Genomic DNA, 13720 nt, shown 5'->3' with positions numbered 1-13720 from the left:
AGTACTTTAGCAGGTAATGGAGCTTCTCAAAAAGAGCTGTCTTTACCCTGCAGCTACACCTGAGGTATTTTTCCTCCAGACAGATACTGCTGTCCGAAGGAGTCAGACTTCTGCTTTGAGTGTGCTGGAACAAGGTTGAAAGGCAGGAATATTCATGTCTCAGGGCTAGTTGCTTGGTATAGCAGCCTGCCTGTGCGTTCAGGGACACCACCACAGCATCTCAGGCTCTGGAGCTGTTGCACTCACTGCCTTACGATGGAAAATCAGGCTGTCGAAGTTTAAATCTTCAGCTGCTCCCAAGTATGTGCAACACTGGATGTAAAACTGCACCAGTCCTCTGCTCTTCTGTCTTCGCCTGATAGGCAAAAGGTCCCCGGTATCTAGGGGAGGGTGTCCCTGCCCGTGGTAGAGGAGTTGGAACTAAATGATTTTTAAGGTCCCTTCCAACTCAAGCCACTCTATGATTCTCCATCCCCTCCATTTGGAGATGGAGGTGCCAGGACTCCTAAATACCTGTGGATAGTCTACGGCATCTCTCCTTCGTACAAAACAGCGTTGGGTAACGGGAGATTGCAGGCACTGTGTTTGGTCTGTTCAGACATTTGGTCATGCCACGGAACAGTATGGACCTGAGCTCTCCCTTCACCTGGAGCCACCAGCACAGGTAGCCAGCTGGTAGCCTTCCTCTCTTGGGTTTCAGCACTTTTCCAGCACCCCATGCCTGGGGGCTTCCTGGGTTTACTGGTGCTGAAGGGGCAGTCCGGATTCCTCACTGGCCTCTGCCCGATCACGCTCCCTCACTTTGTGTGCCGTATGAGAGGGTACAGTTTGGCTTGGAAAGCAACTGAGCAAAGACATGACCATCTCCAGGGCTGTCTGAGGAGCTGTTACTCCACTGCTCATGGCAAACAAACCAGCCTGTATGGCAGGACAGGAAAAGTCCCATGGGTCTATTGAAGGGCAGAACACAACTGGGAGCAGCAGGGTGCTGTTCACCCAGCAGTTGCTGTCCAGACCACTGGCTTTGCACCCCGTCCACGGCAGAGAGCACAGGCAGGTGAAGCGTGGTCAGGCACAGGCAGTGGTGGTTACCACATATGGATGTGCACATCTCCAAGGTGAGGATGTCTAAGGACCTGGAGGAAGGACAGCAGCCATCTGGGCACTTGTTATGCTGCAAGCTCTGGTAGGGAGGAGCAGAGCTGAAAGCGGGCGTTCGTAGGAACATAGTAACAGAAGAATTGAATCATGAGGGGACAGAGAAAGATGAGTGGCATGGGGAGGTGCAGGGAGCCAGGCAGTGGGATGACCTGCCCTTATGTCGAGAAATGAAGACGAGACTCACTGCTGTTGTCCTCAGGAGCAGAAACCAAAGGCCACAGCCAGTGCAGTGGTGGCTTTACAGGAGTGTGAATGTCTGTGGGTGGCATGGAGACATTCAGGATCTGCTGGAGGAGGGAGAGGAGGACGAGGTGGAGGGTCATGGCTGCCCTTTGCCCTGCTGTTAGAAGGCTGGCAGAGCAAGGGGTACTCGCAAAGAGTGACAGCACCCTTTCACCCCAGCAGCTGCCATGGGGAATGGGAGGTACCACCAGGAGGGACTGCCAGGAGCTAACAATGTACTCCTGTATTCAGCCTGCTAGGAGAGCAACACCAAGTGGAACCTGAATTTGAATGTGCTGAATTTAAATTAGCTTGAAAAGGGATATCTGCACCCAAGGAGGTGCTGCCCTAGAAGGGAAGGAGACCTCTAGCAGTAACACAGCTGTATCAGAGGGTGATACTGATCAGACAGCGAACCCAGCATTGCTGCCCACAATGAGGGCTTCAGAGACCACCAGAGTACATCCATGTCCCCCTCCCCAAACACATTCCCCCAGCTCCTTCTGCACATTTCAATAGATGACGCAGGCCTGGAACGTAACTCCCTGTATTTTAGATCAATCTAGAGTGTTTCCTTGAAGGGAAGCAAGAGGTTTTGGCACATTCCCTGGTTTTACCAGTTCTTTTCCCCACCTTTTCACATAGTTTCCTTCAAAAATCAGCAGTACTATTGCTAAAGTCAAACCCTGTGGAGCGTAAGATCCCTCCTGCCTGGGGGATGCATCCATCCCCATCACTGCTTGCAGCATTGCTGGGTTCCCCCAGCCCCATCATGAGGTCCCAGTGACAAAGCTATAAGGAATGGGCAGCCAGCAACATGTGCTTTGCCTTGCACAGCTCTTGGTTTCAGTCAAGGGCAGTGGGATGCAGAATTTGAATCTACCCCCACCTTTTTCAGGTCACCAGGTCCTGTTTCTGACATGGGCAGGCAGTACAACATGGAGAGATGCACAGGAACAGGATAAGAGCAGTGGTTGTACCGTGTCCTCCCAGCTTTCAGGAGCACTTCTGCAATGGACCCAGACAACCTCACTTCTTTGTTCTCTTTAAGAAAGCTCAGTTTGGACCGAGACCCAAGCTCAGCCCCTGCACTGATCAAATTTTACTGCCATGTTGGTGAATGCCCAATCGTGCAGCCATGTCACAACACGCTTCCACCTGTTAGTGGCTAGGACTGCTAGCTGGAAGCCAGCAACAGAAGCAGAGTAGAAGGCGCTGGAAGGAGAGAGAAACAAGGAAGCTGCACAGGTTGTTAGAGAATCTGGGCCAACTAGCTATAGGCAGAAGCCTTGCTCTCGTCGTGCCCGATTCCATTTTCTGGCCCTGACTGTGCTCCCATCAGTCAGCCACACACTGATCCTTAAGTCAGGATGGAGGTGGTAGAAGCTCCCACCCACTCTGGCTAAAGGAACTTTCAGTTCATGGCAGTTGCAGGTCTAGCAAAGGACACCTTTTGCTCTACCAGACATCCAGGCTCCGAGGCTCAGCTGAGGGCAGCTGCCAGCTGGGGAGCAGAGCAGGTTGGTATGGGGGAGAGGCAGTTTTGCAGCACAGACCCAAAATCCTGCAACAGGACAATTCCTCAAAAAGCAGGAACTCTTCACTTCTTCCTCATCTTTCAGGCTGGAGAGCAGCATATGGAAAGCAAAGCTGTCCTGGCTCTACTAATAGGTTTGAGACAAGTCTGCCCTGGAACTATGCTCCCCTTCTTCCCACATCCCATCACGTTGTCCTCTTTATTTTTAGCTCTTGAGCTGTATCCCGGCATGCATCCTTGTACCAAAAACGCTCAACCAGAATAAACTCCAATATCTCTTAGCTCCTGTTGCCTGTAATTCAGCAAAGGCCCAGCAGCCCCCAACAGCAAGACACTTGGCCACAGATGCTGCAGAAACCCCACAGAAGGAAGTATGTTTCAGCACATCAGCTATACTCTACTTGGTTAAAATTTAGCTACTTTTTGCATGCCAAAGTGAGCGACAGTCCATGGGCAGCAGGATGGAAATCCCCCTTGGGCAGCAGCACAAGTGTGCTGTGAAACACACACAAGCTCTCGCCTTACCACCTCTCCCACAGGGTGGGTGTGAGGGTCAGTGCAAGGGAACGGAAGAGATGAAGCCAGCAAAGGCAGCAAGCATTGAGTCCCCTAGGCAGAAAAAAAAAAAAGCCCTGCTGAAAAAAAAAAATATCAGTTTTGCAATCAACAGAGGTGGAAAAGCAGGTGATGGAGGGAAGAAATCAAACAAGCTGGAATTTGGAAGGACATCTCAGATACATACATCCACTGCCTAAACGCCCAAAGGGTAATAATACCTACCCCTCAAGTGCCAGCCCAAATTGAGTTGAACTCCAGTAGTCTGACCATTCATATATTCAGAAATGCCCAGCTTCTGTGTTTGGCACAAACATTTAATAGCATAATTCAAAACTCAGTATGTTCCATTTTAATCTTACGTGGAAAATTACTGCAGGTGGTAATCTAATTGTACAACAACATGTTAAAAAAAGTTTATTTTACATTATATACATTAGGCAACATATTTCAAAGCATTACCAATCACAGCAATAATGCAGGCCATAAATCACTTTAAATTTAGTTTGGTTTTAGTGTATATTATCACAATAAAATATAAAGAACACATACAAAAAAAGGAGTCAAATGTGTGCATTTTGCTAAAACTTGGCATTTACATACTCCATTGGAAAAGAGCAATCAAAAATACTTCGGATCAAAACTAAGTTCCTGTGATGTGTAGTAACCATTGTATTGTTTGAATGAGGTAGTAACTAAATTATTTTGGCCATGTATTAACACCCTAAATCAAGAAAAGTGTGAAAACGGTTATAAGGCCAAAAGAAGTCAAAATGGCAACATCTTTGAGCTACTTCCACAATGTGGAATATTGCTCCTTTTCATTGTGATGTGAAAAATATTCAGTAAGACGAACAGTAATACTAGTTTTTATAATTGTATACACTAGTAATTCAAACACCTATTGCAGAGTTACAGTCTGGTACCACTAGTATGGGACTGACACCCATCCAGAAAGTATTGTTTTCAAACATAGAGAAGTAATTGTACGGAAAGTTTTAATTAAATACAAAAATACAAGTGTTTAACTGGTTTGTTTCACAAAGAAAACTACCCAAGTAAACTAAAAAAAAAAAAGGAACTTTGAAGCCCAAGTCATATCCACAAAGTCACAGCTTACCTTTGTGACTAAATACATCACATATCAATACATTGTGCAAACATGAACACCAGTGTGTTGCATCAAAATTAAAACAAGATTGTAATCTGATTACAGCCTTCGTTACAATTTCTAAAAGTTAAGATTTATTTGTATTAGTAAATTACATATAATAAAATACAATAGCATTGTTAAATGTACTATATTTGTTGCTAGCATCCCACTTTATAATAAACACATGAGAAGTCCTAAAATAGTACCCCGATTTCATTTTTGCATCCTCAGCGACTTTTACATCTGTACAGGTGAGACACTTGTACTTAACAGGACTGCTATCTACAGAAAGTCAGTGTAGGTCTTCAGCAAGAAGTTTCACTGAAAAATACTGCATATGTACAAAGATTACATAACAGTAAATTAAAAAACTTCTGTGGTATCATAAGGATTATGTGTCCATACCACAAACAATTCTTGTCTTCCTCTCATGCCACAATAAATTATAAAGTAACTGAAGTCGGGTTACTGCAGCTTTTGTGCAATTTCAGCCAGGCATGGATGCTGCTGCAGCAGGAGTGTTCTCTTGGCACGGTGAGTTGCCTGCCCACCTACTATTCTCAGTAACTGTTCTCATGCCCTGCCAGAATATATAAATTGCTGTTGGCTGTTGGGTTATCTGTCGGCCTACTCTCCAGCACCACGACCCTAAAAGAATAAAGCCACAACGCAAAGTAAGCCTTTGTTTAAAAACATCCCTGGATATAACTGTAAATATTCTTTCCCAGGATCCATCTGACCGGTGGTCATTTCTTTTTCCCTGGACACGTCTAGTCCAAAAGCCACTCAAAGCAAGGCCAGCCTCAAAGCTAGCTCAGGGTCTTGTCCAGGAAAGGTCTCCAAGGATCTCCCACAGCCTCTCTGTGCCCCTACTGCAGTGTTCAACCACCCTCACCATGGTGTTTTCCCCTTTTTTATCCAGGGGAATTTCCCTTGGTGCAATGTATGCCTGTTGCCTCTTGTACTTTCAGTGGGGGCTTCTGAAGAGGGTCCTTCACTCCCCTACTCCCTGGGCTTGTGCTTCCCTGGAGCTTTGCAAAGCTAACCTGTTAATCAGGCTCTAGTTCTGGAAGTCATTAGTCTTGGACATGACAGATGATGAAAGCTGACTTCTGTGAGCATTTCCAGTCTTTCCCTGAACCCATGTAACCTGAACCCACAGAAACTTCCTTGAGCTCCAAAATACTTTCAGAGCTTGCAGGCTGAGAGAGTCCTCAAGGAAAGGACTGTTATATGCAGAATCTTCTCTTTTATTCTCTTCTTGCCACCCACCTTTGGCCAGCATTGGAGACAGGAGACTGGGTACACTGGACCTACACTACAACTGCAAAGACCATAAAGGATGTCCTAGATCAGACTTTTCTCTTCAAAGGAGAGACATTAGCAGTCAATTCAGTTTCACAAACTATTTGAGATTTTTTAATCGGGCAAAAACTGCTAAATGGACCAAAACGTTCATGATTGAATTCTCCTCCACAAACACCCTGAAGTGAAGGTAGATTGTGGGAAATTCAAATTCACCTATTATGCATTCACCTGAGGAGAGGCTGCTTGCTTCAAAACTATCATCAGAAAACCTACTCTCTGCTCCATCTGGTCCACAAAGGGAATGACACCTCATGCCATGAAGCATTCCCTGCTCACCAGAAGAAAGCAATACACAAGCTCTTATCAGACTGATGTCATTTTTTTGGCTTCTCAGAACCCCAGTTCCTATGAACTGCCTAGGAAATGACAAGTGTTAAACGAAAAAGGTTTCACAGCTGAAACACAAAATATGACACAGCTGCAAGCAAAGTGGCATCTGAAGAAACTGGAATTAATATTTATTGCAATGCAAAGTCTTTAAACATTGTTTCAGACTTGAGAGACTATTAGTGCAAGCCAGAAATAGAGGGAACCATATTTGGGGAAGAGTGTGTTATTTTTCCAAAGCGATGATTTGTAGTGTCATGCTCCATTGTGAAGTCAGACTCATTTTTAAATTAAGCTGAGCTGTCTCTCAAAAACTAAGAGAAACGACATAATAAAGCTGAGCTCCATGCACACCTCATTGGAACAGAGAGAGGAAAATCCTCAGGTCAGAGATAAGTATTACTTACAACTACCCATTACCAAAAAGCTATCAGGCATTGCACATAAGGCAGAATCCTCAACCCCGGCCAGCAAAAATTGCTGGTAGCTAGCTGATAAAGCCTCAGCACCATTCACTACTGTTGATGTTATGGGCAATTACAGGGCTGCGCATCAAGCTTGGAGAAGCAGAATATCAGGAAAGTTGATGTGAAGCTTTTTTGGTAGTTCTAAGATGCCACAAGGGAGTGAGTTTACTGCAAGTGGTGTAAGACTAAGGTAATTCTCAAAAGAAAAAATAAAGCCTATCTTTGCACTTCACATGAATACATTACTGGTGAAAACATCACATCAGCACACACTCGTCAGAAGACAAAACATCTGCTGTTTTTGTGTCTGTTACAGAAGTATAAATTTCGACAGTGGGGCAGAGAATGTTGAGGAAGTCGGTGACACTCCTACAATAGCAGTTACTAACTCGGCAAGCTGGTAGGCATCTGATGGGTCAGACAGACACAGTGTTAGTGTCCTGCAAAGCAGACACCTAAGAATAGCTACGCTGGGAATTATCAAGAGCTCTTCTCTTACAAGACTTGAGTTGTCATGTTGGGAAGACAACTGGTAGAGTTCCTTTCTGGGAGTGAAAGTGAGATATTTATATTTTCAGATATTTTTTGCATTTGTCTCAAGAAGTAGATTTTGATGAGCTATGGCAGCAAAGCATCTGAAAGTAAAGATTTCTCCAAGTTAAACAAAAGAATTATAGCACAAAAAGGAAGACACTCCTGGAGACTGTGACTGCAGCCAAATAAGAGCTTGCTAGCATGGACGAGTACTTCTGGAAGCCCACAAACACTATTAGAAAAATTATTATTTTTTTTTTTAAGAAAGAGAAGTAAACTTGAAGGGCTGAAAGGTAGACATGTACACAAAGGAATGAGTATGATGGCTATAAAAGGAATCACAAGAAACAAGCAAAAAGAACTTTTACAAGGTAGAAGGAACACACATTATTCTTCTATTTCAGCATGCCAAGTTCACTTCTCTTCATACCTGTCAGATCCCAGAAGCCTGAATATCCTTGTATTATCAGAAATTTCTTGTGTGATCTAGACAATAAAAATAAGACAAGTATTTACAGGTTAAGTGCACAAGTGTTATTATTTTGTTTTTAAAAACAACCTAGAGAAGAGAGTTGACTATGACTGATGTTATCAATCTACTGCTGGTTTAAATCAGCTAGAGAATTTAATGCAACTGTCACTTTTAAATGAGATCTACAACTTTTCTGTAATTCCTGCCACATTATGTGAATTCCTCTGGTAGCAAACGCAAGCACAACAGGGCTCAGCACTGCACAGCATCCAAGCTACCGGTGCAATTCTCTTTACAGCCATGACTGAAACAGGAGGTAGCTGCAGGATGCAATTTGTCTCACTCTAGAGTAGATATCCAAAATGTGTCAGGTAAATCACAAATAAAATGCATTTTGTTGAAATTCTGAATCACAGTAATGATGCAGTAAGTTCATATTCTGAAAACCTTAACAGAGAAACATAATCTAATTTGTGGTACTTGTGTCCGCTGTGAAAAGAAAACATAGTATTTTGACACTTAAATTTCAGACTAGTGCAATAGAGTTTTGTTTCCTGCAGGTGAATTTGCCCTTGCGTGATACATCTCTATGATCACACAAATACCAAAGCACCACAGAAAACATCATGTTAATCAATAAAGTCAACTGAGGCCCACTGCACATTCCAAAAGACATCACGTCACACCGTGAACGGGCAGCACTTTACAAGGCTCCTTCTCTACACAGCCACATTTCACATTCCTGAGGAAAAAAGAGATTCTTCTCTCCTTCCCAAATCCTATTAGCATTAGCTGAGTTAGTGAATTAACTTCTGGCACAGAGAACTTGCAAGAGAATTTTAATTCGTAACAACAAAGTTCCCCACTTTGTTAAGAAAATTACTTCCTGCTTGTTGTGGGGCTGAGTCTGCACAATCTTGGCCCAAATGCTGAGTGTCTCGTCTCAGAATTCACACAGTTCCTTGTTCGTTCTTCCCACTCAATCAAACCACTGTGGAAGGAGGTCATGGTTGTGGAAGGAAATAACTTTGCAAGCAGGTCAAATCTTCCCCAATTAGACCAACTGATACTAGATTAGGGAATCTAAACTAAAAACAGCCAGGAGAAAGAAGGAATTTAAAAAGGCCTGAGAGCTTACCCTAGATATGTTCTACAGAGAAAAAGTTTTGCGTGGCTTGCTTTCTGACAACAGCTCAGTTCTGCCTTCTGTTCTTCATTTAGGTCCTGGCTTTGTCTTGACAATAACAAAGCAAGAAGACAGCATTCCTTGTGCTTTACATAAACAATATAAAGCACCCACTTACACTACAGCACTCTGGGGCATGTTCTCTAACAACTAGATGAGAGCTACTGAGTGCCAGTGGGTGGGGTAATCCACTGAGTCTTGCAGAACGCTGCTAGCAGGAGTCTGGAGTTGAAGCAGTGCCTAGCAGCATCATCTCCTTCTCACAGTCTGTGCTAACAGCAGGGTGCTGCAGCTCATTATTAGGAGTTCTTGGGAGAAGGACATTTATTCCTGGGGATCGAACATGCATAAATGCCACAAGAACCATTTGCAGACTTGGAAATAAGAAGGAGTCTGGCTCTAGTCTTTGGTCCGACTTCCCGCAAAGAGCAGGTTTACTGTCAGCACAGATTAGGTCAGCAGTGGCTTTGTGCAAGTAAGTGTGGTTGTGTAACTGTGGAATATCTAAGCTTGGCATGGTGTGACTGTATGTGTACCTTAAAATACAACTAGTCATCAATTTCTTAGCCAATGCGATACTGATGAAAGAAATGAAGTCTGTAAACATTCTTTAATAAACAAATTAAAAGATTCACTAAAATCCTACAAAGCACAGAATTTCCACTAACACATAGATGCACAAGGTTTGCAGCGAGAAAAAAAGGAATTGGGAGGGTACTTACAAGGGTTTAACAATGTCTAAAAATCACATCAAACTGGCTTAAAAAAGGGACTACACAGAAATTTTAGAAAAACATCTTTAGGTTAATCTGACATTTTTCTTCTGAGAATGGAAAATACTTCTCGTGAAAGCTGGACACTAAAATCTTCAAAGTACTCATAAGCCAAGGGAACATGGAAGAGACTAAAAAACAATAGGCAACTCATTTGGCACTGCAACAAAAGCTAAGGCTGAGGGACTGACACAGGTCTTCAAAGCAATTTAAGGTGAAGATGATTAGTGTGACCAAGAATTAGCCTTGGGTGTTTTCTACGGCATCATGGCCCAGTCTCTTGTTGCTTTGTATGCTGGACTTGACAGGGGCTATTAGTCTGTAGCTTATGAAAATGCTTAGAATGAAACTCCAACCTCCAGGACTAACCTAAGAAGTCACTGAAACATTTTACTCTTTTTCAGACCACAGCTTTATGCATTTATCCTCTACTTGGCTTATATTAGAAGCTAGAATTTGAAGCAAAATGCAGTACTCACCTCATTTGATCTAAAACTCCTTCCTTGCATGCCGTGTTTCCAGAAGGCTAACACACTGTCTTGTAGACAAACTAGTAACAAAGAACACTGGAATCAGTTTTGAGGCACAGTGTCAACTAGTGCTTTTAAGGCCGAAAGCAAATGACTGCAATTTTGAAATTTATGCATGTATGTTTTACTGTATCACGTCCACCCACACAGACTGCAAAACGTCTCACAGGAATCACTGAACTTGCCTCAAAAGTAGCTTCATTTATATATTTATTTGTTTGTTTAATGAATGGAGTTTAAAAATATTCCCACCCAACCAGAAAAAGTTCTATAACTGTCCTTCTGTCTAGTCCTAAACATGTCCTTTCCCTTGAACAGGCAACCTCTCCTCATCCTAACAATAGCAGAAAATATATACTGAATTTTACCAGAAAAGTTACAGGGATACTGCAGTGACTGACATTTTTCACTTTCCCAGCGATTATTGGCCAATATAGTCCTTCTGTAACAGCAACATGAAGCTTTACAGAACCCTCTACTTCCCAGCCCTTCCCCCTGTTACAAACCAGGTGACAGATACCTGCAATTGAACTCTGGAAAAGGAAATGGGTCTAAGGCCTTCCTCAAAGAGAAGGCAAGTATGTAGGTCCCCAGGAAGAATCTGTCCCACCTGCATCCAGCATCTTGCCTCTAGCAGAGCTCTTTGGAGACATTATCAGGCCAGAACAGGACACTGGTAGCTTGTTTATGATGAGCAGAGGACTACAGCACGTGCAGGGGTCCCACAGAGAGCAGCTTCAAGTACATCTACTCCTTCCTTCCCCCCATTCTTAATTAACAGAGGCCATAAAAGTAATGTTTTCCACGACAATGGTTTTTTGTCTTCTCTGTGGACATTATGTTTGAAGTGCCTGAAACTTTAAAGTGTCTCCTCAGAAGTAAATTCCCTCCAACTCATTGCATATTTTTGTTCCCACTGTTCCTCCTCTTCTGGTGCTACCCTCCATCTGTGCCCACATCTTTCCTCATGTCTCTTTCAAAAGCATGTGATGAAATCCAGGTACGTAACCACTGGAGAATTGTCAAAAAAACTGTATTCTGTCTTTCTGTTTCACAAATCCAATTCATTTAGATTCTTCACAAGCAAACAAAATTTACACAAAATGTGACATGTCATTTAGTCTTTGAGCTGCTTTATAAAAAACAGACTGCATGAACACATATGCAGAATGAGTTAGCCAGAAGTGATTCACAGAGTTTATGTAGGTTGTGTTAAGGTATTCCTTTAGAGTCTGAAGGTCTCCATTAGATTCCCAAGACATTTAGCCTAATTAAGGAAGACTCCAGGGCTACTACTCCGTTCCAATTTTTCCTAGGGAAGCACATCACATAGCCTGCTGAACCCTTTCACTGAGCCTTCTCGCACAAAGTGAAACTCACGAGGTAGTGTTTCAAATGCAAAAAACTAGTCAGTTAGCATCTCTAATTCTGTACTGTAACAGTAAACAAGTTAATCACAGAATATCTTAAGTTGTAAGGGACCCATAAGGATCTTCGAGTCCAACTCCCTGCTCTTCACAGGACTACCTAAAACTAAACCATATGACTAGGAGCATCGTCCAGACACTCTTTGAACTCTGACAAGCTTGGTGCTGTGACCACTCATGTGAGAAGCCTGTTCCAGTGACCTAGCAGTCTCTGAGTGAAGAACCTTTTGCTAAAGTTCCAATCTGAACTTCCCCTGATGCAGGTTCACACCACTTCCTTGTGTCCTATTGCTGGTCACCAGAGAGAGGAGATCGGAACCTCCCTCTCTGCTGCCCACCTTGAAGTTGTATGATGAAGTCACTCCTCAGCTTTCTCTTCTCCCAGCTGAACAAACCAAGTGACCTCAGCCACTCCTCCCAAGTCTTGCCCTTGAGGCCTTTCACCATGTTGGTCACCCTCCTCTGGACACACTCTAATAGTCTGATGTCCTTCTCTGTGGACAGTCGCCCAAAACTGCACACAGGTGAGGTGGGGCTGCACCACAGCTGTGTAGACTGGGACAATCACCTCCCTCGACCAGCCAGCTATGCTGTGCTTGATGCACCCCAGGACATGGCTGGCTCTTCTGGCTTCCAGGGCACGCTGCTGACTTGCCATCAACTCATACCCCCCGATCTCTTTCTGTGGGACTGCTCTCCAGCTTCTCGTCCCCATAATTTATATGTATAACCAGGATTACCTCGTCCCATGTGCCGAATCCAGCACTTGCTCTTGTTAAATTTCATATGGTCGGTGATTGCTCAGCTCTCTAGTCTATCCAGATATTCAATATTAATAATGAAATCCAACTTACCTATTGATTCAATCTGAAAGTCAAACGTGAGCTCCGATGACAGTTTGCGGCTGGATTTTAACCTGCCTTGCAGATTCACTATTTTTATGCAGCCTAGACAATAAATAGGATATGTCAACCAAGAATTAATCTTCAATATATTTGAAGACAGATAGTATGCATGTACATGCATATATATATATATTTACTTGATACTAAAACTTACAATCCAAACACACCAAAATGGTATCTCTCTCCAACTGTGTTACATGCACAACACTTGTCTCTGTAGTGTCTATAAAAAAAATGAAAAAAAATGACAGTGTTAGCTTATAACATAAATTACCATGAAATCTGAGATGGAAGTTCTAACGATTCAGACAATTTAATGGGTTAATGTGTTTTTATCTACTTAAAATAATTATCTTACCAGTGACATTTATCTTCTCTTAGAGAGGCATGTCCACTTATCCAACATGTGGACTGTGAGAGGAAAACTGAAGCTGTAATATTAAAGTATGGACTTAATCCAGCCTTTTCTCAGCCATGTCACAAAAGCAAACTCACATGTACATTGTTCTCCCTTTATTTTCTGTTGGTGTCATTTAATATTGCTGTTGCAAAAAAAGGCAGACATATGAGACTGTCCACACTAAACTTGAATGCTGTTTCACTCCATTTTTCTTCTGTCCTTATTTCTAAATCTTGCTAGGGATTTTTATATTAGTACTTAATTCTTGCTGCTATTTTCAGACTTTCTATCCCCAGCTATTGCAAAAATAGGGGATTATTTCTTCTCCAAACTCTTAAAAGAAGGATTACCTTCCTATCTTCTGGGTTACAGCTGCAGCAGTCTCCATCACAGTAAATAGTGGATCTGACCCACAAGTGATTAGTGGACACATCAACTCAAATGCGAAGAGCAGTTTTGGTCCATTTGTTTAACATTAAAATTACACAAAAAACAGTTCTTACTAATTCAGCATTACTGCCAGCATTTTTCATACAGAAAAGAGAAACTCATTGAATCTGTTAGAGATGAGAAATTAGAGCATGTTACCTAAAATACAAAAGCAGCTTTCAGTTCAATAAAAAAAAATAAAAATTCCATGGTCCCATTGAGAAGCACAACACTCCTCAAGGATGATGGCAGAAATGTGCTCATTGAGATCGTC

At 42.8% G+C, this 13720-nt stretch overlaps 1 protein-coding gene across 7 annotated transcripts in view; it reads right to left on the bottom strand.

Moving 5' to 3' along the window:
• Nucleotides 1–3863: 3863 nt before the first annotated feature.
• MAP4K3 (mitogen-activated protein kinase kinase kinase kinase 3) overlaps nt 3864–13720 on the bottom strand; it is a 103448-nt gene continuing 93591 nt past the window's right edge. For 6 of the 7 annotated variants that reach the window (XM_086631823.1, XM_086631822.1, XM_086631824.1 and 3 more), the window contains 5 exons: nt 12772–12840; nt 12567–12659; nt 10235–10305; nt 7755–7810; nt 3864–5276 (listed from right to left, as the gene is read on the bottom strand). In XM_086631823.1, coding sequence (XP_086487949.1) covers nt 5189–5276; nt 7755–7810; nt 10235–10305; nt 12567–12659; nt 12772–12840 — 377 coding nt within the window. In that variant the 3' untranslated portion in view covers nt 3864–5188. Of the gene's footprint in view, nt 5277–7754; nt 7811–8658; nt 8788–10234; nt 10306–12566; nt 12660–12771; nt 12841–13720 lie in introns of those variants that run through there. The other variant, XM_086631827.1, reaches the window with a different exon arrangement.

The sequence above is a fragment of the Tauraco erythrolophus genome, chromosome 2 (genome assembly GCF_009769465.1).
Source record: "Tauraco erythrolophus isolate bTauEry1 chromosome 2, bTauEry1.pri, whole genome shotgun sequence".
In the NCBI taxonomy this organism is placed as follows: Eukaryota; Metazoa; Chordata; class Aves; order Musophagiformes; family Musophagidae; genus Tauraco; species Tauraco erythrolophus.
The sequence above is the reverse complement of the archived record's forward strand: the minus strand, read 5'-3'. Positions and strand labels throughout refer to the sequence as shown.